This window comes from Panthera onca, chromosome D4, assembly GCF_046562875.1.
Source record: "Panthera onca isolate mPanOnc1 chromosome D4, mPanOnc1 haplotype 2, whole genome shotgun sequence".
In the NCBI taxonomy this organism is placed as follows: Eukaryota; Metazoa; Chordata; class Mammalia; order Carnivora; family Felidae; genus Panthera; species Panthera onca.
In genome coordinates this window covers 13,828,422-13,855,358 of record NC_138351.1, presented here as the reverse complement: position 1 = coordinate 13,855,358, position 26,937 = coordinate 13,828,422, and the positions used below count along the sequence as shown (strand labels likewise).

General features: G+C 43.6%; 1 protein-coding gene and 1 long non-coding RNA gene across 8 annotated transcripts in view; one reads left to right on the top strand and one right to left on the bottom strand.

Moving 5' to 3' along the window:
- The window catches only part of TRPM3 (transient receptor potential cation channel subfamily M member 3), a 495,179-nt gene extending 471,704 nt beyond the window's left edge, over positions 1–23,475 (top strand). For 4 of the 6 annotated variants that reach the window (XM_060610082.3, XM_060610081.3, XM_060610080.3 and 1 more), the window contains 4 exons: positions 4,280–4,430; positions 4,554–4,753; positions 6,646–6,778; positions 15,069–23,475. In XM_060610082.3, coding sequence (XP_060466065.1) covers positions 4,280–4,430; positions 4,554–4,753; positions 6,646–6,778; positions 15,069–16,521 — 1,937 coding nt within the window. In that variant the 3' untranslated portion in view covers positions 16,522–23,475. The remainder of the gene's footprint in view (positions 1–4,279; positions 4,431–4,553; positions 4,754–6,645; positions 6,779–15,068) is intronic. The other 2 variants (XM_060610083.3, XM_060610084.3) reach the window with 1 other exon arrangement.
- LOC132663630 (uncharacterized) lies at positions 1,649–14,402 on the bottom strand. Of its 2 annotated transcripts, XR_009603174.3 has the most exons (4): positions 14,229–14,402; positions 13,227–13,352; positions 11,071–11,208; positions 1,649–4,168 (listed from the first exon to the last, which is right to left on the bottom strand). It is a non-coding gene; the product is annotated as an uncharacterized LOC132663630 (long non-coding RNA). The 2 variants fall into 2 exon arrangements; XR_013551475.2 differs by having other exon boundaries at positions 11,071–13,352.
- Positions 23,476–26,937: the final 3,462 nt, after the last annotated feature.

Sequence of the window (26,937 nt, the reverse complement as noted above, 5' to 3'; positions counted from 1 at the left end):
TTGTCCTTCTGAAACAAAACAAAACAAAACAAACAAACAAACAAAAACCCGTTGTGTCAGAAAAGGCCAAGAGCACAGCCATCTAAATCTAGTTCATTCTTGGAGTAAGCCACAGGGGCTGTGCTAATGGAATTCTAAATCCTCCAGCAAACTATATGGATTTTCAAAAGAAGGTGGAGAAATCCTCTTTGTCCTGTTATCTTTTCAAAATGGATTTTTAGTTGAAAATCCTTGCTTTAAAAAAAAATAGGATAAATGTAGTCATATACTCAGCTAAGCTCTTTATTCCATTGCCTATGATCTGGAATAAGCTTTTGAGACGCTTCTTCAGACAGGAGGGGAAGGGACAATCTTCAAGAAATATTCTTCTTCAACATATTTTTAAGGAAGATGCTGATTATATCAAACACTGCCTAGTGTTTCATTTTAAATTTCTCTTACTCTTTGGGGAAAAGGTGTTATGTGCCTTTAAAAAGATGTTTCTCTTCCCCATATATTATAGGAGGAAATCAAAAGGGCATGCATCTTAATCTTTGTGACATGGGTGCCTACACCTGATACCCATAGTATGAATCAAATCTCTTTCTCCACATTCTGAATTTTAGTGTTCTGTACAGTTGTTACCTCATCTGAACAGCTCAAGCCATTATTCATGTTGATGGAAACAAGAAAAATTCAGATGCCTATCAGCTTGCCCCTACATTTGCTCATAAATGAAAGATTCCCCTCAACCTTGTGTTGGCTCTTTCTTCAGAGGCACAGAGGAAACTTTGTAGTAAGAAGGCTTTCATGGACCTCCTGACTGTTCTGTCTTTGAGATCCTGATGGAGGTACTAAAGCTTTCTGAACCTCAGTTCTGTAAAATGGGGATAAGAATATCTATTGTGTCAAGATATTGTCAATATTAAAATAAGGCAATATAAGTAAAGCTCATAGCACAGGGCCTTTTTTTTTTTTTTTAATTTGGAGAGAGAGAGAGAGCGCCAGTAAGCAGGGGAGGAACAGAGAGAGAATCCCAAGCAGGCACTGAGCACCAACAAAGAGCCCTATGCAGGACTCGATCTCACAAACCGTGAGATCGTGACCTGAGCCCATATCAAGAGTTGGACGCTTAACCAACTGAGCCACCCAGGTGCCCCAGGGCCTTATATTTAAGCATGTAATAGGTGGTCACTCTTATCATTATGCATTACTACATTGGAAAGGCCACATGAGATCCATCAGAGTACATACAGGCTCTGGGGTCGGAGAGAAGACAGGACTCACTTCTGCTTCATCTGTAACTGCCTCTCCTGTAGCAGGTCCACTGGCATGTAACAAGAAGTCACTATTTTTTGGATGAATGTTTGAAGGGTTCTGGTATTACGGCTTGTTAGCTATTTGATCTTGGGTAAGATATGTCACCCCTTGGCACATGTTTTCCCAACCATGAAGGCAAGAGAATACATTTTTTATGGAGCTGTGGGGAAGCTTAAATGCAGTGGCCGATGTGAAGTGCCCAGCACCGAGGCTGACACACGCTGTGCTCTTCCCCGCATGTATATATATCCCCAGTCTCTACCACCCTTCACTTTGGAGGATCCCAGATGAAGAACTAGGGTCAGCGTTTCCTGAGGAAGATGGCAAGAAAGACTTTATTCGAGGGAGTGGAGGGCTACTACGATGCAGTTTTGTGATAGGAAAGAGATCGTGCCCAACTCTGAATGCAGCAAGGGAGACTAGAAATCTATAGCTGGGAGCAGGGTGTGGGTCAGAAGATGGAAAATCACAAACAGGAAATACCAGGCTAAGGGGGTTCTGGCCATACCAGGCTGCTAGGTGGTCAAGACATCAGCCGGGGGATGGTGGAAGATGAGAAAACTCATCAGAGAGTGACGGTTATGAGATATTGAGGGGTGGGAATTCTGGCTGAACTGACTCAGCGGGATTCTTGCTGAAAGTGGCAATGAAGAGACAAGCCTGGAAGGTACAGAGGTCGGGGGCTAGCTGATGAAGAACCCAGACCAGCCTGAGTGGAGTTTGGCCAGGCAGAGTCCCTGTCAATACCTACCCCAGTCCTGGCTGGAAAGGGGGCAGAAAGTGAGCTGGGGTGGGCTCCAGAAGGCCAAGTGAACATTGAAAACCAAACAGGATTCACCCAGGTGGAGCATGGGACAGAGAGGGAGGTTTCAGAGGGGCCTTCTGAAAGCAAAAGAAGCATGGCTGACAGGAAGGGAGAGCATGACATTTCTAGGAACTGCAACAGACTCATGCCAGTTTGTGCTGTGAGGGAAGGGCGGGAATTGGCAAGAGACGACCCTGGGCCAGCCACTCTCAGAATTTGGACTTCTTCGTGGAGCCAGTGGGGGCCTCCATCACTGGGTTCTCCTCCCAAGGGAGTAAATGAACAGGACCTTCTGCAGGGCTCTCTTGGGTGGTTAGTGCCACAACTACCAATAATAATAATGATGCCGGCTGTTTGAACACACCTGACTCCCACACATGATCACCTTGCAGGCAGATCTGAATGAAGCACTTTGGCCATCTTTTCCAGCCCTAAAAACAGGGTCTTGGTGTCTCAACATTAGTAAAACCCTCTTAGGCTAAGAGCATGCATTTTGGACTTGATGGCATGTCAAAAATCATATAATCTTTCTAGCCTAATTCTAGCTCATTGGACTCACTTTAGGGGCACTGGAGAATTTCCTGGGAAACTTTATAAGAAATATCAACACCTGGACCCCCCCTCGGAGATTCAGATTCAAGTGTCTGGGGTGGAGCAGGGCACTGGCGTATTTTAAAGCTCCTCTGTGCAGCCAGGGTTGAGAACCACTATGGAGCACACAGTGTAGCAACGGTAGCTCTTGAGAAGGAAAAGGACTCCCCTTGCCAGATACTCCAGCTGAGATTCTGGGTCAACTTTGCAAACCTTCCTGGCAGATCTTCAGAAGCTGCCTGTGGCAACGGAGACTACTGCACGCCCTGCCCCTCTTTACAAATAGACTGTGTTCTTTTTTTTTTTTTTAATGTTTATTTATTTATTTCAAGACAGAGAAAGAGTGCATGTGCACAGGAGGGACAGAGAAGAGAGAGAGAGAGAGAGAGAGAGAGAGAGAGAGAGAGAATCCCAAGCAGGCTCCCTGCTGTCAGCTCAGAGCCCGAATCAGGGCTTGATCTCATGAACTGTGAGATCATGACCTGAGTTGAAATCAACAGTCTGATGCTTAACTGACTAAGCCACCCAGGCGCCCCCAGATAGACCCTGTTCTAAAGCCAACATATGGCAGCTAAAGAGGGAGGGGGACCTCCCCTACCCCTTGGCACCTAAGGGCATGGTCTCACTCCCAGGCCATGTTGTCTGTGCAGCACTAAGGAGCTCTGTCAGGGATTTGCTTTTCCCCTGAATTTAACTGGAAACCCCAAGCAGGCTTCATTAGCACGTTACTCACGCTCATCCAACCCCACACGTCACCTTCCCCATCACCCCCAACTCCAGAACTTTTTGTCCATTTGCCCATTTATTCAGTGCAGTTGGGTTCTGTGCCCTGGGCCCTGAAAAGCACATTTTTGGAAAGGAAATGCTCCTGGAAGAAAGTAGGGAGCTAAGAGCTCCAGAGTCCCGGCCCATCACCTGTCATCAGCCCTCCCACCCCCACCCTGGGTGAAATACCATCCATCAGAAGCACTGAGCGACCAGCCCAGGGAATACTTCCCACGTCTCTGCCCTGTTTTATTCCTACCACACTGAGACTGCAGATCCTTAGCTCAGAGCCCCGGAGTTGTTGCCTGCAGCGATTAACTGCCACCAGTGTGTTAATTACCAATCAATAGCCCTTCTGCTGCTGTTGTTACAGCTGTAGGCGGCAGCCTGCACAGCACATTTTGGAAGTAACTTGATGGGGCAGTGAGACTCTGCACCCCCCAGCCAGTCCCCAGAAAAGCCCTCCCCAGGCTTCCTCACGACAGCAAGTGCCCTTTACTAAGTGTCCGTCGGGGGCAAGGGCCAGAGTGGGCGAGCAGGGGTGCGTCACCTCTTTCAGGTCCCGTGACAACTTGAGAGATGGCAGAAGCAGCTCCTGTCTGGTATCCCTTGAGATATTCACCACGCTTTCATTTCTCTCTTTTGGCTTTTTTAGAGTTCTTTTATTTTTTTTCTGTTTGTTTTGAGATGGCTGTATTTTTCCTCCATCTAAAAAACAAAAACAAAAACAAAAAAACTTCTCTCATTCAAATCAGTCTTTTTTTTTTTTAAATCACATAGCCACGGCTTCTCATTTCTTGCCTGTGCTGCTTTCTTTAGCTCCCTGTGGACAGAATGAGACACGGGAGGATGGCAAAATAATCCAGCTGCCTCCCTGCAAGACAGGAGCCTGGATTGTACCGGCCATCATGGCCTGCTACCTGTTAGTGGCAAACATCCTGCTGGTCAACCTGCTCATCGCCGTCTTTAAGTAAGTGGGTCCTTCCCTAGAGGACATGGGGTGGAGGGAGAAGCAGGGGGGTGGGGGGGCAGACACTGGGGCTTCAGAAAGGAGTGGGGTTTCTCTCTTGATTCTCTCCCATCTCTATTTCAGCAATACATTTTTTGAGGTGAAGTCAATATCCAACCAAGTGTGGAAGTTTCAGAGGTATCAGCTCATCATGACCTTCCATGAGAGGCCAGTTCTGCCCCCACCTCTGATCATCTTTAGCCACATGACCATGATATTCCAGCATCTGTGTTGCCGATGGAGAAAACATGAGAGCGACCCAGATGAGAGGGACTATGGCTTGAGTAAGCTTCGGGGGACAGCCCTGGGCAGCCTCAAAGCAGGAACTCCTACTACATCCTGCAGACGGTCATGTAGGACCATGTGCCCACCTGGTTCCTTCTGCGTCCAGCAGACTGTGGGCAGCTCTGAACACTTGGGAAGGCGTGGGAGGGTCTGTTTCTATGGGAAACAGTGCTGTGTGAGGACACTAGAGGCTGAAATGGAGCAATCTTAGCCTCCCATCTTTCTTAGTGAACAAAACCAGTCTCTGGCAGGGCTGTTCTAGCACCTCCATAGATTCTAAGCTTCTTACTGGCCAGAGGTCCCACCACAAAATATATGCACCATAGTGATATGCTCCCAATGCTACATTAGGTATAATGTAAGAATCATTACATGGGTTCAGTTGGGTTGTAGTTGACTAAGTCTGATTTTTTTCATTATCATTTCTGGACCTATCTTTTTTTTTTTTTTTTCAGGGCTTAAACATTCCCCAGGCCTTAGAGGTTATGGCCGTTTGCTCTGCTTTCTATTAGTCAAAGGAATAACAGAAAACCCCTCACCAACCACCTACTACCCAGTGTTTCTAGAAGGAGGTTCTGTTGGCTTTGGGGTAGAATAATTCTTCAGTGTATGGGATTGTCCCACACATGGCAGAAAATTTAGCACTTCCGGCCTCCATACATTGAATATAATAGCTCCTGCAGATTTCCTAAATGCCCCCTTAGTACGACCCAGAGTTAATTACTATTGAGAATCCAGCCCCATTCAAGCAAGTTTCTGTGGTTTCTCAAAGTGTGTCAATTAGACTACCTATACTAAATCTACTGAGCCAGAGCCTCTAGGATTGTGACCCAGGAATTACCTCTCAGTGACACTAGTTAGTGCTCTAAAGTTTAAACCAAAGCCACCTCATCAACTGACTCTCTCTAAGTCTGGAGCTTTTAACAACTTCTCTGACAAAACAATGCCCAACTCCTTTCTAGACATTAAAATTACAGAGTTGAAGGGAAGTGAAAATTCCAGAATTCACTATTTCTACCAGAAACACAAATTTAGGCACATAGAAAGCTTAGAGGGAAAAAGTTCAAATTTCCACTGAGCTCTTTATACAGCTGTATCAGTTATGAATCAGCCTACCTGATATTAACAGAGAACCAGGCTAACAACACAAATCAATAAAGCTTTATTTTTCTGACATAACTCAAAGCAAAGAGGTAATAGCCCATCACTCAGCAATAGCTCCCTGAAGTCAAAGACCCCAAGTCTTGTCTTTTAAGTTCAGCAACTCCTTCTTGCCCTGTCTTATCTCATGGTTACAGAATAGCTGCTGTACTTCCAGCCATCACATTCATGTTCAAGGCAGGAAGAGGAGGGAAGGTGAGAAAATATAGAAAGAAGGAGCTACACCTGAAAAGTTTCTCAGGAAAGTGGAACCTCTTCCCAATCCACTACCCCTCCCTGCAGCAGAGAAATGTATGGGTTTGGCTTTCCAGCCTCAGTTGTGGGCAGATGGAAAGAGGGAATGGGGTTGCCATGGGCTTGTAGTAAGACCAGTGAACATTCTTTGTCTGCCACACTCCTCAGACCAGTAACTGAACTTGTAAGTAACCTCCATTCCCTGCATAGCTCCATTTTCTTTGATTTAGCTACTTTCTGAACCTCACAATGGGTATAATTCTAACCAGCCACTGCAGTAAACCAGATATACCCAGGTGAACTTTAGGGCTCCATCGTGACTCTAATGCACAGAAACAGGACAATGATATGAGTCGCCCGATTGGATTTGGCTTTAGCCTGAGACTTAGTGAAGAATCTAGTGTCCTTTTCTTAACCTTGATGAAATGAAGAGTAGTCATTAGGCCCGCAGATTAGATGTTATTGCTGATCCTCCTGTCGTCACTTTTTTCCACAGAACTGTTCATAACTGATGATGAGCTCAAGAAAGTACATGATTTCGAAGAGCAGTGCATAGAGGAGTATTTCAGAGAAAAGGATGATCGATTCAACTCGTCCAATGATGAGAGGATACGCGTGACTTCAGAAAGGTCTGTTCCATGGGCACATGCCTCTTGGGGATGCTTTGTGTCATGCTGTGACTTATCCACTGTGTTTGCTTGCCCAGCCCCCAAAACAGACCCCTTTGTGTTTATTTGTATTGTCCAAGAAATCGTCAAGCTTACGAGAGGGTGGAACATTGTCAGAAGCAACTACAGAGCAAACTTCCAGACTTCCAGACCCTTCCTGGACTTCCCCAGGGGGCAGTAGCACCCGCCCTCCTGGAGACGAGATTGTTGAGGCTAGGACAGGGCAGGGCTTGTTGGCTCAGACCAGGAATTGGAACGTTCCAGCCCAGATGCAAACCAAGTGAGACCCAGGCCAACTCGAGGGCTTCCAGCAGGTTGATGTTTCATGTAGATCAGTGGGCATCTTTTGGGGAGAAGGAGAACAGTCCTGGCATCTGGCACGTATGGGTATTCAGCACCTTCTGAATCAACGGCAATGAGAGATCTGCCAATTAGCTACAATAATGGATGAGGGTTTTTTTTTTTTTTCAGAATTATTTTTGTTTTGGGGCGCCTGGGTGGCTCAGTCGGTTAAGCATCCGACTTCGGCTCAGGTCATGATCTCACGGTCCGTGAGTTCGAGCCCCACGTCGGGCTCTCTGCTGACAGCTCAGAGCCTGGAGCCTGTTTCGGATTCTGTGTCTCCCTCTCTCTCTGGCCCTCCCCTGTTCATGCTCTGTCTCTCTCTATCTCAAAAATAAATAAGTATTTAAAAAAAAAAAAAAAGAATTATTTTTGTTTTATTCTTTTTATAGAACAAGATAAAAGCAAAGGAGTAAAAGCAGATTCTTCTACCCAGGGGTGATATACTTTTAGATCTCACTGGCCAGTTTTGTGGACCAGTAAGACTATAAAGAAAAAAAAAATCCCCAAATACAAAGAGGAGAGTCCGTGAAGTTTAATAAACCTAGCTTCATGCAAATTAATTTATAGTTCCTTCTTTTTCTCATTTTGCTGTGGACTAATAAAAACTTCATTCTGGGCTAGCACGTTCAAAACCCAGAATTTGGGGTGGGCACCTGGGTGACTCAGTCGGTGAAGCATCTGACTCTTGATTTTCAGCTCAGGTCATGATCTCATGGTTTGTGAGATCAAGCCCCACATCGAGCTCCACACTGACAGCATGGAGCCTGCATGGGATTCTCTCTCTTCTCTCTCCCCCTCCCCTGCTCATTCTCTCTCTCTCACTGTCTCTCTCTCTCTCAGTAAATAAATAAACTTAAAAACACAGCATTTGGGAGCCACTGTTATAAAGAACGTGCAGACTGTTACGAAGTATGGTGTAACTTTAGATTGTAAGCATTGAAATATGAAGATGCAACTATTATAAATAGTGGGAAAGGGCATAATATATTGATGATTTTAGTTGATATGATTCAGACTTCTAAGATATGAGTCAGTGACCTCAAGTTTTCGAGAAATGACATTCTGTCTGCTTACCCACTTCATACACTCTCTAGTGGCTCTGTGGAAATTACATAAGTGGCATTTTTCTGTTTCTGGCTCTTCATGTCTTTAAAGAATGCAGTCTACCTAAGTAGGTATATATACACATCCCACTGAGTGATTGTATCCATTGGTACTCAGCCAATATTAGCAAAGCTTAAAGCTGTGAGCATATTTTATGCTCATCTGTCATTGCAAAATAGAGCATTTTGTGATGATATGATGTGAAGTGATATGCTGGCAAACAGTGGAAGGACCTGCAAATCTAGAAATCTCTGTCATTCAAAGGCCTTGAAAACACTTTATTGATGGACATATAGCCACGTGGTTTCCAGAAAATTGTGCTGTGGGGACACGTTCCCCATTACTCAAACATATTTCCAAAGCGTATGTAGAGGAGATTTTGAAATGCTTTTTGAACTCAAAAAGCCACAGACCTGGGGGCACAGAAAGGTAGGAGGAAGGAGGGTTAAGATGCAAGGAAGCTTTTGCCTCTCTGGGGAACTAGAATGAGGGGTACAGATGCCAGCACATGTGAACATGTTGGGAACCATGTCACCAATTCCTTTCAGTGAAAATAGGAAGGAACTATACAGCACCTTCACCTGAGCCCCTCACCCCACAGCTATAAGCATTTCCAGGAGACTCCTTCCCCAAGACCCTGTTCCTCTCTGAGTGGCTTCAAAGCCCAGCCCTCAAGGACGATGACCGAGGTGAGTAATCCCCAGAAATCCAGGACAGATCATAGGCACCCCCTCCCTGTGTCTTAGGCATTAGCTGGCCTTCTGGAATAAGGGGGGCCTGGAGGACGAGGACAACCTCATGACCAAGCCCAGGTGCCAGAGAAGTGAATCTAAGCCCAGGCCTCATTCTCCTTCTGTTGCTTCTGTCTGTGTTTGTTTGGGGTTTGGTTTTTGGTGGTGGTGGCGGTGGCAGTGGCTGTTTTGCATTTGTAAGTGTACCGGAGAATAAATCTTTAACACTAGAATTGCGCTCAGCACAACAGAAACACTACAAACATGAGAGAACAGATATCAACCAAGGAAATAGAGGATCTGTATTACCCGTCTCACACATTCCCTGGGACATATCCTTTCTGAGTGGAGTGGCAGGTGAAATCTCCTGTCCTATTTACATTCAATAGATAGATAGATAATAGATAATAAATAATCTATTATCTATAGATAATATATAAAAATAAGAAGATAATATACACACATTCAGATAGGTACATATGTTTAATTTATATAAATTAACTACATACATTCTGTTAACTATATAGGATATTATATAATTCTCCTGTAATGTTCGACAGCCCCAATACAGAGATTTGAAATCAGAAAAACTCAGAGCTGGTTCTGCTGGGATCAAAGACTTGGGGAAAGGGTTTCTTCATGTTCTGAGCCCCATACCACTCACCCTGCCACTGCCTGTAAACTATAACTTACTTATATAAGTTTTACTTGCATGAATTTTTTTAGAAATACAAAGATCCTTCCATAATTGTCAATTTAAATGCATCATTCTGAAGTCATATTTTTGTACCCAAATGGTATCTAAAGAGAGCAATACAATATTCAGGAGATCATTAACACCTTTACGGGAACCGATTCTGAAAATTAACACCTCATAGGAACTGATTCCTGAAAAAAAAAAAAACTTGTTTTTCCATATATATATAATATATACACATGTATATACATGTATATACACGTAATATATATATAATTCTATTCATTTTATCTCATTGTTGGCTTGATAAATGTACTTGCTATGCCTTCAGTGTAACTCGTCAGATGCCGGCCAGCACACATCAGGTAAACCAAGACAGAAAGAACCAAGACTCCAAAAATACCATGTTTCACAATATTGACCCATCTTTCGTTTGGTTAAAAACCAGCCAGGTACCCACATTTCTCCAGTCAGCCCAGCATGTCAACCTCCCTGCTAAAATCACAACATACCCCATCACTAACATTATGCATCTGTGTTACTGTATTGGTCTAGATTATCAAGACAAGATTAATATTGAGCCCATAAAGCCTCCTGTAAATGAACCCTATCTTTTCAAAGTACTCAAAACATCTGCTTAATTACATACTCCTGAGCTATTCCATAAGTACTGCCTAGAATTTATGTCAAGCTTTCATAATTCCTAGAATTTGGGAACTTTTAATATCAGAAAAACATTTTGCCATCTCCAGTATCCTGGCTTTTCTTGTTAATTTCCCCTTGGTTCTTAAGAGTTACCTACGTTTTCTGGTGATCACAGCTGGAACTTTTTTTTTTTTTTCTGGTTCCTTTCACTCATTTAAAGCAGGGCTTGCAAACTGGTGACTTGTACACACCTGCACGCAGAGGGTTGTTGGGTAAGGCTTACAGTGATTGTGAAAATCCATGCTGAATGCCCTGGACTGGGCATGCTCTCTGCTGCCACTGAGTCCCAGCTTCTGTCCTCATACAATGCCATAGGCATTGAGTTCTCTGACCCCTGACTTCCAGCTTCCAGATCATCCTCCCCAACGCCTTCCTCCCCTCCCTCAAGTTCCACTTGTCAGAAGAAGTTGCATTTGAATTTCTCTCCAGTAACAGTTGAAGCAAACTAGAATATACATGGTCGCTGGTGTCATTTATCTAACTTTATCTTTCCCCAACCAAAGGGTTTGTGCCCTTTCGTCACTTCGCCTAGATCCAAAAACAGGAATAGTCATGTGACTATGAATAGTGTATTCCACTTCTGATTTTCATAACAAAGGAAGACAAGAATAACTTAGGATATATGAATAATCAAAAAACAGGGTAAGCCAAAAAAGATGAGCCTCACTAACCTCCCAGCCCTATCTTTTTCCAGTGCTGATCTTTGGTATCTCCATGATTGAGCTGGATTTCAATTTCTCCCCTTTTTTCTTCCCAGGATGATGAGAAGGATAATTGGACCAAAGGGAAGGGAAGGTGACTCTAAAAGACTTAAATAAGTCACAAATTAGATGTCAGTCTGTGGATAAGCAAGAGTTCACTTTATCTGTTCTGTGTCATCCCCTTGCATTTGAAACCCTGTACAAGTCTGCCCTTTCCCCGACAAGAGGCCCTGTGATTGGTTCCTGTGATAATGGGATTGCTTTTGCCCTCCATCCTATAGCCATCCTGCTGCTAGCTATCCAGGGAATATTTGAGATTTAAAACAGGCATGGCCTGCCAAGCCTCTTTTTTCCTTTCACTACTTTTCCTTTAGCCACATTTTGAGGTTATCAGGAAAGAAAATGAATTTGTAGAAAATAACAGTTCTTAAGAAATTGCGTATTGAGGCTGAAATTTTCTGCGCCATTAGGATCTTCTTTGGAATGTCCTTTCTTTTCTTCATCATACTGGCCGTTAGAGCCTAGTTGTCCTCTTAGCTGGGATTTCCCCCAACCTATCGAGTTAGGAATTTCCTCTGGTGGGATCCTGGCTGTCACTTTCTTGGGCATCCAGAGGCAGGAGTGATCTCACATCTTTCCAGGACCACATCGTGTTGCTAATGTGCTTGCCTCCCAAGTTACTCTGAAGAAGCCATGAAAGGCCCAGCGACGCAAAAGAAGGAAAGAAAAATAAAGTGTTCTCCCCACACAGCATCTTCCTTCCCCAACTTTTTTCTCCTGCTTCATCACTTCCTGTGTCTGTCTTAAGCGTTCCTCTTGATCCATAAATTCTTACCATTGTTACCTCCTTTTTCTCTCCTGAGTGGTTTGACCAGGGTCAGCAACTAGTGACTACAATCATGACCCAAAACTCTTGGCTTGGTCCTCAAACGTACTTATATCTGTGATGCACACCCATTTACAATTGCTTTTGAAAAAAAAAAAATTTGTTTTTTAAGATTAAGGGAAGCACTCTGTTTATGGAACAAACATATAGGAGTTTAACTCTAAGATCTTTTATTCTTTTATAACTCCTACACTCCACCCCTACAGTTATATTCATGACTTAAATGATCATACAGTTACGTGGTTAAACACATCCAGAAATCTGGAAGAAAATGGATGAAACCATCCATTCTCCCCACCCCCACCCCACCAAGTACTACATTCCAAAACACCTCAGAGCCCACAGGAGAGCCTACCAAGGAGAACTTTGGTGAAGAATAGCTCCTTGGCCCTGTTCTAGCTGTCTTCCTCACTACCTCCAACTATTCCATTCCTGGGGCCATGCTTCTTTTTCTTGACTCTCGAGGTTCCCCCAGGCACCTCTCTGCTTGTCTTCTTCCCCCTTCCTCCTACCACCTCTCTTCTTCCCATCCCCTTGGGCTCCTTAGTTTCTGTGTCCGGTTTACTGTCCACAGCCAGCTCCTGACTCTTCCATTGCTTCATGCTGCCTTAGCTCTGCCTCTTATCTGATACTTCTCTCTGCAGTGTTGGATCCTCGGGCTGAAGAGAGGTGGGATACAGGGAGGGAGCTCCCCACAGGGCAGGGAGACCCTTCACAGGGCTCAGCCCAGTGATCCCAAGCAGTTAGGCTAAAAGAGCATCTTTATCTCTTTCCATACCCGCCTTGTTGTATATACCAGGCTCCAGGGAAACAAGGAGGAGGAGGGAAATGGTCCTGTCTTTTGTTACTCTGCCAACACTAAAACACTCCAGTACCTAGAGTATCCAAAATGGAAAGTCCCGTTCTACCAAAAAAGTGCGTGTCTCCTGCTCCTGACTTTAATGAGGAAGTATTTTATCCACTCGCTCAAAGCTTATTGCATTGCAAAACAGGAAATCGCAGTACTTGCAAAACCAAACTGCATAGGCTAGATGGTGACCAAGTGAATTGGAAGTCTATAAGACACACAAACTTGTTATTGTAAGTAAGTTTGTTTCTCAAGCTGTGTTTATATCACAAAATGAAGTGAGACAGGGTAAAGTGGTAGTTTCCTTCTGAATCAGCTGTGTTAACTGAGTGATTAGCATTGAGTTTGCCAGCTTCACAATCGCTAGATTTTCAAGTCTTTTAAGGCAGACACCTGGGCATGGTGGCAGACTGTTCCTGGGCCCCGGGAAGTGCTGGGTTGGGTATGGAGCATCAGGAGGATGTCTCTAAAGCAGGGCTCAGGGGGGCAGTCCAGAGCCTTGGGCTGGGTGAAGGCAACCTGAAAGATAAGAGAGCAGAATGGGTGAGGTGAGTTGGAGTGGGGCCAGCTGTTGCTGAAAGAGGCAGAGATGTGACCCAAGGCAGGAGAATCACACACACCCCCACTCTGGCCAGAAGAGGGTTTTGTTTGTTTGTTTGTTTGACTGGTTCGTCGGTTGGTTGGTTTTGCAAGCCTACAGATCCTCAGAAAGGGAAGCCACGTGCCTCTTGTACCTCATGGCACTGAAATGTATTCTTCTCTGATTGAGGTGTCACTACTAGTAACATGCCACCCCTGCTACCATCCCCATCCCCCTTCGCCACCATCACAACAGCTGGGGGGACCCAGCTCCAATTGCCACCACTGTCTGTAAAGCACATCTTATACATGCAGACATGATTCTTTAAGGGTCAGCGGTCGCGTGGTTTACTGTGCACATTGGGAGTTTTGGAAAAGTATCTTTATCTTTATCCTCTCCAGAAAAGTTGTGAGTGGATCTCATTTCGAGTCTCCAAAAGTTTTGCCTTTGGGCATTTACAAGTGAAAGTTGGAGCTCAAACCAAAGCTTGGCTCTGGTTTGCCCTTTTCCCGTCAATCCCAGAAAAATATGGCACAATTTTATTTTAAATACGTGGCCTCTGTCTTTGTAAAAAAATGTCCAGGCAGCCTATTAAACAAACGAAACCGAGTTCATAACCATGATTGACTCAGTGAACCTTTATTGACACCTGGCAGCCCAGGAATGGAAAAAGGAATATGAGACAGATCATGCCCTTAGGAATTTCCAGTGGGGAAGGTCAAGACATCTAGAAATAACTGTAATATAAGGTATCTATGATCAGCTCTCCAGAGAGACACGGAGAGAGAGAGAGAGGAGTTGGGTAATTGACTTACGGATAGATGCTCCAGGTTTACTACAAATTACATAATCTTGGTTAAATTTCTTGATGTTTGCTTTCCCTTTATTAAAGAAAGGATTGGGTTAGATCAACGCCAGGTGCCTCAGTGACAGGACCGTATCAATTCCTATGGAGGCCCTAAATTTTGAAAAGATTATTGTGAACAGCAGCAACAAGAAGAGATTATCATATAAATGCAAAATAAGGGGTGCCTGGGTGGTTCAGTCAGTTAAGCGTCCGACTTTGGCTCAGGTCATGATCTCAGTTTGTGGGTTCGAGCCCCATGTCAGGCTCTGTGCTGACAGCTCAGAGCCTGGAGCCTGCTTCAGATTGGGTCTCCCTCCCTCTCTCTGCCCTTCCCCTGCTCGTGCTCTCTTTCTCTCTCTCTCTCTCAAAAATAAATAGATGTTAAAAATCGTTTGTAATGCAAAATAAAAATAATCCCAGTCCATGCTATAAGCCTTAGGCATGCTCTGCAGTGAGAATAGCTGCATTCTCAAACCGTATTGCACGGTTCTGAGCAAAGTCATCAAGACGCACCATTCTCATTTCGGTGCTGACTAAGCCAACGCCCTAAGCCTTGCTTAGGTTATTAAACCCTGCCCCAAGTCACAACTAAGTCATGAGGCGCTTTGGCCCCACTCCACTCCAATAAGAACTGCTCAGCTTTGGTGTTTATTGGGATCGTGCGTTAAATTTTACTGAGGGAAAAGGGGTTTGCTAGATAAATACCACTAGCTTAGATCATCTCTAAAGCCTCTTCCAGCTCAAAAAGATTTAGATTCTCTAGAGAGGAACCCGGCCTTGAGTGACCCTCATTCTGTTTCTTGCCCAGGGTGGAGAACATGTCCATGCGGCTGGAGGAAGTCAACGAGAGAGAGCACTGCATGAAGGCCTCACTCCAGACCGTGGACATCCGGCTGGCGCAGCTCGAGGACCTTATTGGGCGCATGGCCACGGCCCTGGAGCGCCTGACAGGTCTGGAGCGGGCTGAGTCCAACAAAATCCGCTCCCGGACCTCGTCGGACTGTACGGATGCCGCCTACATCGTGCGCCAAAGCAGCTTCAACAGCCAGGAAGGAAATACCTTCAAGCTCCAAGAGAGTATCGACCCTGCAGGTGAGGAGACCATGTCCCCAACTTCTCCAACCCTAATGCCCCGTATGCGAAGCCATTCTTTCTATTCAGTCAATATGAAAGACAAAGGTGGTATAGAAAAGTTGGAAAGTCTTTTTAAAGAAAGGTCCCTGAGCCTCCACCGGGCTACTAGTTCCCACTCTGTAGCAAAAGAACCCAAAGCTCCTGCAGCCCCTGCAAACACCTTGGCCATTGTTCCAGACTCCAGAAGACCGTCCTCGTGTATAGACATCTATGTCTCTGCCATGGATGAACTCCACTGTGATATAGACCCTCTGGACAATTCCATGAACATCCTCGGGCTAGGCGAGCCAAGCTTTTCGGCTACGGCACCTTCCACGGCTCCTTCAACCAGTGCCTATGCAACCCTTGCACCCACAGACAGACCTCCGAGCCGGAGCATTGATTTTGAGGACATCACCTCCATGGACACTAGATCTTTTTCTTCAGACTATACCCACCTCCCAGAATGCCAAAACCCCTGGGACACTGACCCTCCAATGTACCAGAGCATCGAGCGTTCCAAAAGTAGCCGCTACATAGCCACCACACCCTTTCTTCTAGAAGAGGCCCCCATGGTGAAATCTCATAGCTTTATGTTTTCTCCTTCGAGGAGCTATTATGCCAACTTCGGGGTACCCATGAAAACAGCGGAATACACAAGTATTACAGACTGTATTGACACAAGATGTGTCAATGCCCCTCAAGCAATTGCTGACAGGGCCACCTTCCCCGGAGGTCTTGGAGGCAAAGTAGAGGATTCATCTTGCTGCCATCCTGAGCGAGAAGCAGAACTGAGCCACCCCAGCTCTGACAGTGAGGAGAACGAGGCCAGAGGCCGGAGAGCCACCATCGCGATACCTTCCCAGGAGGGTGATAACTCAGACAGAACCGTGTCCAATAACATCACAGTTCCCAAGATAGAGCGCGCCAACAGCTACTCGGCAGAGGAGCCAAGCGCGCCATATGCACACACCAGGAAGAGCTTCTCCATCAGTGACAAACTCGACAGGCAGCGGAACACAGCAAGCCTGCGCAATCCCTTCCAGAGGAGTAAGTCCTCCAAGCCAGAGGGACGAGGGGACAGCCTGTCCATGAGGAGACTGTCCAGAACGTCCGCCTTCCACAGCTTTGAAAGCAAGCACAACTAAACCTTCCTAATACGCATTGCAGGAGGCTCAAGAATCCAGCCCTAAAATCCTCCCCGAACTCTACCTGTTCCCCTTCCTTGACACATCCCTGCTTTATTCTTAGCTGAGCAAAACAAGCAATGCCTCGGGAGGTGTTAACTCAAAGGTGACTTCGGGGCCACCGATCGAGAAAGCCTTTGGTCTGGCCCAGCGCCAAACACAGGGGCTTTAAGTCATGCTCCCACTTGATGGGCAGGGAGGGGACAGAGGGAGGAGCAGGGTTGAGATGAATGTGTGTCAGTAGTCACTTCTGAAAGCCATGAGCTCTGGGAATGAAGGGGCTTCAAGCATTCTCCATGCCAGGAGGCATCTTTCCAATTCTGACCATGATCAAGAGTTTTAGGATACAGGGCTAAGTTGCAAACTAAGATAAAATAAAGTAGCCAGCATACAAATGAGATATTCTAAACTTCAATTCTGTTTTCTTTTCACATTGGCTCCATCACTGGTGACTGATGAAGAGCATCCTTTTTATTCAGTATAAGCCGGCAGCAAGCAGTTCTACCTAACGTCCCAACTCCTTCTCATGCCAACACTTCTGTAATTGATCATTATAAAGAAAACACAAGGTAACAGTCATAGTTCGCCTGTCTCTTATATATTCACTTCTGGTGCCACAACTGTTTATCTTTTTTGAAGCAAATAAAGGGAAAAGAAATGCCTTTTTGTATTGCAATCAAAATGAAAGAAGAATTGAGGCTAAACACAAGTGTCAAGTGGTTTATTATATGCAGTGGGCATTCGAGTATAGTCAAGCAAGCTCAGGATGAATGTAATTAAATAACTTTATATTTTTTAATTTATTTTGTACCTCACCCATCGTCAAGGAAGCCACTCACTGAATATGTGATAGTGAACTCAAAGGAAAACAAAAATAGTGGGCAGAACTCACCTAAAATTGCCATATGGTATACTGTTGTATTCTCGCCATTAGTGTCATGTGCCATGCTGCTGTGTGGCTGTCATCATTTGCATGACTCTGCCATGTCTTCTGAACATCTCCAAGATGTACCTGGAAATTCTTCACACTACTCATCACATGACCATTTTGTATATGAAGACCTGATCACACGTGGATATTTTCATACCTAGAGTTTTGCCATTTAATCTGAGCTCAGCATAAATTTAATTGGAGATTTTCCAAGGGCTGGTATCTTTTTTATGGAAATGTTCCAAAGTACTTTTTAAGGAAGTTTCAAATCGTAAATAACCTTAGAATTGACTGCAAATCTGGTATCAACCCAAAGCCATCAGTTGCAGGCATACCATGAATATTTTTCTTATATACAGAGCTATAAAAATGATACAAAAGACTAAAATGGAAAGCAAATAAACCACATAAAGACTTCTATAGTATATGCTGCTTATATACATATATATGCATTTACACAGACATGTTTATATATAGTATATAAACAGGCATATGGAGCTTTCTTAAGAGGCTTGGACCTTTTCTATCACCTTGAGATATAACCAGGATTTTTTAATATCCAAGAGTTCCACTGAAAGAGTTCATTATATTATGTTGGATTTTGACAGGTGTTAAAATTATGACTTTTTAAATCCCTATGACCTTAGTTCCTCCTTGTACCAAACTAGACTGGCCAAAATGACTGGCGACCCGCCCTCTGCTTTTCTGTCCAGAAGCACATGCTGTGATGACATCTTATTTAGTCTGGTTTCTTCTGCACAAAGTGATTACGCCAAGTACAACCCAAATTAGACATGCAATTATTAGCCGGATAGTATTACGGACTCTTTAATACAGGCTACTACTAGATCAGAATCTGGATTTGAAGGGAGATAAATAAATATTGACCCTCAAATCTTCAGATTCCTACTTGTGTCACTGATTTTTAAAAAAAATAAAATCTTTAAGGAAAATGATCTAATGTTCTTGGCCCCCCCAACACTATGTGGTTCTCCTGTTTAGTTGTTGTTATGAGCTCCAGATTTTCTCATTATGTGAAATCAAGTAAACACATGGACAGAACCTCTAGCCTTCAAATTTTTTTAACCCTCTGAACCAGTCTTTTGGTTATGGAAATAGTTATGAGGACACATACAAAGAATTAAATAATTCCTTTTCACTCTTTGGTATGTGGGTGAATCGAAAACAAGCAACCAGCCTCCCTCGGATGCAATTGCTCTAGAAAGGCTTACGTTTTTACTGAGCCCCACATTGGCTGTTTCCCTTTCAGCAAACATGTATTTGGTCTGAGAATAAATCAGTTGCCCTTAAACTTCCTTGAGTCATGAATCTCAGTGAGAATCTGGTGAAATCTTTGGGCCCTCCAGAAAAGAATGTACATAGGTGCAAAGTTGCAATATAACCTGCAAGGGCCCACGGACCCCTGGTTCCATCTTGAGTGATAACGAGGAAGAGGAATCGTGGTTGCTCATAATCAATAGTTGTAACAGGCACTTTACATTTGAGACCATTTCTCTGTGATTCTCAGGAAGGCTAAGTCTCAACACCAGAGTTTGAACCAAGATTTCGTTCTTTTTGTCCCTTAGATTCTATTTTGCTAGCATGATATACTTGTATCCTAATGTTTGATGATTTTAAGTATGGAGCACACTTTAAAAAGCCAGAAGGCTCTCCGAGAGAGTCTGTAGAGGAATCCAAGAAGGAGGCGAAACCATTAATCTTTGACCACAGAGCAGGACATCACTGTACCTCCAGGGCCCCATTCTGGACCAGACTGAAAGTGAGGGAGAGAAATTATGTGCACAAGTGTTTCCCTTCACCGTGATTTCTGGAGAGAACAGAACAGGACCTGGGAAGCACAGTACTTAACAGTCCTGACCTTGTGACTGCCTGGTTCTTTTGTTGTGCAGGAAAATGAAGTTCTTACATCTTCTGTGAAGTGTGCAAAATATACAAGCCAAATTTCAATCTTTAGACTTCAGCTGTGCAATTCTCATGAGCCATTTCTTTCCTGTGCGCCTACATGTGTGTCCTGTTTCAACCCATTTCTTCCCATTTCTGGGTTCTCTGCACACCGATGTGGCATCGATTCTGTGGCCTTGTACAGTCAGCTTGTGTTCAGATCATTTATCCCATCATGTCCCCGATCAAGGGGACGTTAATTACCTGTCTCTGTGAATTAAGTAGCTTGTGGGCAGCACATCATTGCGGAACATAAATAAAGTCATAGAGAGCTCACAGAATTAATAGCTCTGGCTTCATTTCTGCTTTTGAGGTGCCAATTTTATATACTACTATATGTAATGATTCGTTCTAAATTGCTTGTTCCATTTGAAAAACAATTGTTTTATGAAAATAGCCATGGAAATTCCCTGATTGACCCACATGCTTATAGTTAGAAACTTCCTCCTTGATGGATTTGAACGAGAAGCTGGAAAACTTGGGCACAATTGTCATGGCTACGTTATATATTTCTCCAAGCCAGAAGGTGTGTTAGCAGGCAGAATGCAGCACTTTACGGAGCTGGATTTCTTTTTAAGTCTAAGCTTCCAGGTCTAGGATATCTATTTAGCACTTTGAAACTTCCCCTTTAAAAAAAGAAAAAAAAAAAAAAAGAAATATATATATATATGAATAATCCAGTGGGAAAACTGTACTTCTAAAAACACAAAGTGTGTTTCTTCTGAATGTTTCTAAGATACTCTAAAAGATGGTTTCTATAGATAATATTATGGTAGATAACTGGATAGTACATTTATTCTACTTCCTGAGGCTCTACAGTCTAATCTTCCTGAATGTTTGGGCTGTTTAACTTCTGTAATGGTAATCAATATTATCCAGTCATCCATCATGCTGTATCTATAGGCTATACCATTCAACGTGTCAGGCAATGCTGTATTATAAAACACATGCACATGTATATGTAACCCATGTTTTTAACCCAGCATAGTTGTAGCATGTGGTTGTATTAATGAACGTTACAGGACAGCTTTGCTAATCATTGACAAATCTGTAACATTCAATAAAGAAGCACATGTTGCCGGGATTAAGTATGTTCCCAATTCCATGTTATTTAGCCTCCTCGTAAAATGAGCACTTTTGTTCCCGAGCTGCTTTCTGTTTTTCACAATCCTGTAGGCCACTAGGAAATACGTGTATAAGCTGATGTACACCCTCTAACCAGCCCTGTGAGCCTTGGTAGGTGAATTGTGTTTTGCGAAAGACGAGCTGGCATGTTATGCAAAAGACTATATGACAAATGAACTTAAAATAATATTTTAAACTCCAGTTGAATTAGCTGTTTGTTTACATCTGCTAACCCCATGTGGAAGCAGGGTACAGTATTTTATAAATATGTTCATTTAGTAACACTGATACGTTTGTTTCTAGATGAAGTGATGCTAGTGTGTAGGTGGTTATATATGTTCTAGATATTGCATTATTACTCACTATTCTTTAACAATAGCAATGTAACTGAAACGAAGTAACCCTCCCCCAAATCCAGTCTTAATTTTGTGGCAACAAAATGCATGCACTGCTTTATGCGTTTCTTTTGACTTTTTAAGGGCACTTAACATTTTACTATTGCCTGCTGTAGCACTTAAAAACCAGCTAGGAACTTGCTCACGCTGTTGGGCTGCTTACACTGTTTGGGGATTATGTTCAATTTTTCAAAATTAAAAACAAAAAAGTAACCAAGGGTTTTTTTTAATCTTTTTTTAAGCTCTGAACAAATAATATGAAAGAAAGTATTAACCACAGGGTGTATAGCTAGGGGACCCAGAGATGGCTAGCCAACAGCAGTCCAGGTGTTGGCGCGTCTGTGATATAGGAAAGACCCATTTCTGATTCTTTAGGGCCACTGGGTACAGATTGTTAAACGAGACATGAGAGTGAGAAGTCCATTGGTGACAATGCAGAAATCCACAGGTCATGGTGAATGAGTGGTCCAGTGATGCTGGTGCCCTCCCTCCTACTTGGTGGCTTTTCTTACCTGTGTATGAGCCTGGGCTGGGGGGAGAGCGAGGGGTGGGTGACTCCGTGTCTGATCAAGAACTAGGTGAGTCTGAAGAGTTTGCCCTTTAAAGAAATCACCATGTCATTATCAGAAGCCATTCCACATCTGGAAAAGAGAGGAGCCAGTTTGCACAGTCTTATAAATGACTGTTCCTCAAACGGGTAGAGAAAACTTTTCTCTCAGCCTGCACTGGCCTAAGCTTTCTCTTCCTTTTACATGTCAAACATTCTCTTTCCCAGATTGGGGTCAGCCAAAGAGGCGTTGGTTCTGATTTAAGGAAAACAAGATTTTTCTTTTATTTTCTTTTTTAATGCACTTGAGAAGGTCCCTGCGTTGCCTTTTCTCTGAGTTCCTTGCACTGATCGCTGCTAATGAAATCAAAACATGACGATTTCTACATGTCGTCTAAGGAAGGATTTCAGTGGCCACATAATCCACATGGCAGTCAGAGTGAGGTGAATTTCCCCTTCCCTAATTCACCTTGTCTGCGGGTCCCCATAAGCCTCCAGGCCCTTGCCTATTTGCACAATGTTTGTGAGATGGAAAGCGAAAAGGGCACACATGGCCACGAGTCCACGGGCTATCTGCAGAGCATCGAAACCAACCTTGACCCAGGCCTTCCTCAGGAACAGGCAGCCTGCTGAGAGCATTGGGTCACAGAGGGAAGTTCAGCTTCACGCCTGAATATGCATCCTTCGTCACCCCCTTAACTTTCCTTTCTCTTCGCCCAGCACAACACGCTTTTTTGCCAGACCAACAGACCCTTGCTCCTAGTACCTCAGTACCCCATGGAGCCTGGCACAATAAGCTGAAACAGTGGCTACTTGGAGAAAGTCCAGCTTTCAGACTTTGTCCCGCCCTAATCTTCCCGCTAACCGAGGCTGCTCCCCGTACTCTCCCCCATGCCCCTGACTCAGCTGGCTTTTGAATCAGCCCCTTCCAGTTCTTTGCCCGCCTGAATCCCAAAAAGAGTCCCTCCTGTCTTCACCCCGGCTCTCCCCAGATCATCAGAACCAGCCATCTGCATCTAGACTGCAGGCTGCAACCTCAAATACACGCAGGGGCTGGAGCCAGGACGCAAATGTGCCCGTTGGATGTTGAAAGACAACAGGAAGAAGTGGGGTTTGTAGGGCATGAGAGAACACGTGTCCCGCTACAAAAACATTCACATTCAGACTTGTAAACACTCTGCTAGCCAAACAAATGTGTCTGCCAGCAGCATTCAGTCCCAACAGCACTAGTTTGGGACCTCTGATTTAGGGCCAACCAGGATCATATTCTTGATCCTGACTTAGTGTATACAAGAAATACAGCGAGAACTGAGGCAGGGGCGGAGAGGAACTCACCCTATTCAGGGTTATTCCCGTTCTCCCGAATGACGTATGTGTGTGTATTTGCTTAGCTGCATCTTTCTGGACCCAAACGTAGGATCTTTGTGAGGGAGATTCAGAAGAAGAGTACCGTAGCATTGTATCGAGGCTTATCTGCTTCCTGTCACTACAGCGTCTAACTTGAGTTTATATTGCTGTTTCTGCTGTGCAAAACAGTACATGCAGTATACTGTATTCATAATCATTTCATAATCTAGAACTTAGGCTCTCATTTGTAAACATTCTAACCATAGTTTATAATGGGGGAAATTCTTCAAATATCCTTTTTAAATGAATTCCTATAAATACAACAATTTTGAAATTGGGTTTGTTAAATATATATACATCTTTTCCTTCTTTGTGTATGGATAGACAGCGGTTTGCATATCTATCGACATTATAAATATATATAAATCCTTAGAGGAATTGTTCTTTTTTAAAGGTCTATTATTGGATTCACAATGCACTTTGAGCTTGTTTGTTTAGATACATAATTCGAAGCAGAAGTTGGCAGATACCATGGGAAAAACTTTCTGAAATTTCTGTAACAAATGTTTTGCAATAAAAAAAAAAAAACTTAGTAGTTTAAAACATGACTTGGACTTCCTTGTGCATTTATTTGCTGTCACTTGATTTCCACCATCTTCATGCCAAGAACAGTGGGGTACGTGGAGATAATTGCCCAGGGCCCCATAAGCTACTTGTAAAGCATAAGTTGCAAACTGGTAGTCTGTGGGTCATATCTAGCCAGCAGAGAAGAGGTGTTTTTTAAAAAATGTAAAACGTTCTGGGCACCTGGGTGGCTCAGTCGGTTAAGTGTCCAACTTCAGCTCAGGTCATGATGTTGTGGTCTATGAGTTCAAACCCCGCGTTGGGCTCTGTGCTGACAGCTGGGAGCCTGAAGCCTGCTTTGGATTCTGTGTTTCTCTCATGCACTGCCCCTCCCCCACTTGTGCTTGCTCGCTCTCTCTCAAAAATAAACATTTAAAAAAATAAAAATGTGAAACATTTAAAAATTGATAGATTTCACATCTAATTTCATATTTCTGGCTTCCCTTGAAAAATCTGAAGATCTGCTAAAACAAGACCTGCATTCCCACATGAAAAGAGTCACCTGACTTATGGCATCTTGGCTGCCCCTTCATTTTTTTTTAAGTTTATTTATTTGTTTTGAGAAAGAAGAACGTGTGAGAGCACATGGGAGGGGCAGAGGGAGAGAGAAAGAGAATCCCAAGCAGGCTCCACCCTGTCAGTGTGGAGCCCGAACTCACAAACTGCAAGATCATGACCCGAGCCAAAATCAAGAGTCAGACACTTAACTGATTGAGCCACCCAGGCATTGGCTGCCCCTTTAAAAGGAGCATGTGTTCAGAGCACCTGGGTGGGTCTGTCAGTTAAGCATCCTGTTTTGGCTCAAGTCATGATCTCATAGTTCATGAGTTCAAGTCCTCCATCAGTCTTTGCAGTGATAGCATGGAGCCTGCTTGGGATTCTCTCTCCCTCTCTCTCCCCCTCCCCATCTCTCTCTCTCTCTCTCTCTGTCTCCAAAATAAGTGAACCTTAAAAAATAAGTGAATAAAAGGAGCATGTACTCCTCAACACACCACAGTCCCCAGCACTCTGTTCTGCACCTTACATATGGTCCCCTTCCCTCAGTAACATGGAAAGCTCCTATGCGCGCTGGAGTGTTGGACCCTATCTTAAAGGATGTAAAAAAGCAGTGGCATCCCTAGCATCTCTAAGTAGGAAAGGCTTGAGGGTAGCAATCTGGCTGCATGAGAGACACATGACAGACTTGTCTTCACACTAAAGGTCTGGCAGGCATGCTTTCATGACCCATTGTAAAGCATATTATGATCTATAATTGGGTTAGCTCTGAGAGTGCTGAGGGATGGGAGAAAGGGTATCCATCCCACCCCCATTAAGTAACTCTGGTTGCAGCTTCTGCCGCAAAGAGGAGAAATTGTAGAACATACATACGTGCAATCTTTTATTCAAAAATAATACTCGTTGAGTACCTACTATGTCCCAGTTGGTGTGCCCAGGTGAATAAAGTGGGTGAAATCCCTTCCCCTGTGGAGCTTTGAATCTAGCTGTAATGAAATGTAATCATACACAGTCTTGAAATTACCATTCAGTTGCTTAAGGAACAAAGTCTAGAGGTTCAGAGAAGTCACAATGCTCTGTGACTCAGGGCAAGGAAGTCTCTGTGGAAGAGGCTACCTTGGGATGTGTCCTGAAGAACAGGGAGGGTTTAATAAGCACGAGGAGGACACTCCAGGTAAGGGGAACACTCATTTGATAAACCTTCAAATGCTACAGTGCTTCATCTTGGTTAGAACTTCTGGGCAGTTTCATGGCATCTCCAGAATTGACCCCACTTTTGAGAATGGAGCTTTGCTCCAACTAGTATCTTCATCTGTACCTTTCCCATTGGCTCTGTCTAGTCAATTTTTTGAAAATGGAATGGTTGGCATAGGAATTTGTCTGTTTATAAATATGCACATTTATGTAACACACACAAGATTCAACCATGTGCCCTCAGATTTCCTGGAAAACCAGGTCAACCATCACTTGCTACCAACATCTCAGATTTAGAGCAACATAGAGCTTCCTTGAAGAAGATAATTGATGAAGGTTGAAGAAGACTAAATTCCCTGAGCTAAATTTTAATTCTAATTTTAATTTAAAAGCAATCTGTCATTACTTACTTGTTTACATTACCCTATTTGATTGAAAGCCAGAACGTGGCTTGTTGTATAAAGCCCTAGAGTACCATATCCTTAGACATGGAAAGTTCGCAGCAACTCTTTCTTTTCTACCCCTCCCGGTCTATGGTTGTTAACCTGGTCTCAGCCTAACATTCGGGACACCACTTTCTTACAGTTTTAGCCATTTCTCAGAAGCCTTGGGCTGTATCACAGTCATTATCTTATGACATAACACAGTCACCCTAGAAAATCATGAACTGTTGCCCCAATATTCTTTGTCTCAAGCACTAAACATTCATTTTTATTTAAGACTGGGTGTGTTAGTTTGTAGGGCTGCCTTAACAAAATACCACAAATTAGGTGGCTTAAACAATACTTACTGTCTCATGGTTCCAGAAGCCAGGGTTCAAAGATCAAAATGTTGGCAAGGCTGGTTTCTCCTGAGGGCTGTGAGAATCTATTCAACACCTCTCCTTCCTAGCTTCTAGTGATTTTTTGGCAATCTTTGGCATTTCTTGGTTTATAGAAGCATCACCCCAATCTTTGCCTCATCTTCACATGACACTCTCCCTGTGTGTTATCATGTATCCAAATTTACTCTTTTTGTAATCACACGAGTATGGCACCCACTTTACTCTCCAGTACAACTTCAGCTGAACTAGTTATATCTGGAATGAGGCCATTCACCAAAAATGGTCACAATCTGTGGTACAAGGGGCTAGGATTTCAAGAAACAGTGGCGGAGACAAAATTCAACCCTGATCACTGGGTGAATTTGTGAGTAACGGTGTGGTGGTGAGTTATCTTTTTAATATCTTTTAAAGTAGAGAAATCAGAATTGAGGAATCAATTGGGAACAACATATGTATTGAGCAATAGGAGAAAAAAATAGATCATGTTATACCATGGAGCCATTAACAATTAAGTCCTTGTATATTGACATAAAAATATGCCACTGGTATGTTGTCAAGTCCTTAAAAGGAAATGCAGAGCAATATGTCGGGTCTAATCCCAATTTTTGTAAAAATTAAACCAGGTGTTTAGATACGGTTATACAGATATCTGTATGTGAAGAGTGAAAAGACTGAAAGAATGCTCCAGAAAGGAGAGAGTTCTGCAGCAGAACACCCCCCCCCCAAATATTCAAGTCCTGTTGAAGAGTAACTTAAAGTGGCCCAAGAAAAGTTGGTTCGACGATCAACCGACATCTTTGCCTTCTTTCTGTTCAGACACCTGTTCTAGACGTCATGACAATAACCACAAGGCCTGGAATGGCAACTTGGCTTCTGTGAGGAATAGCAAATTTGAAATAAAAGCAAAGAAAAGTGGTAGCAATGTTTTAACTAC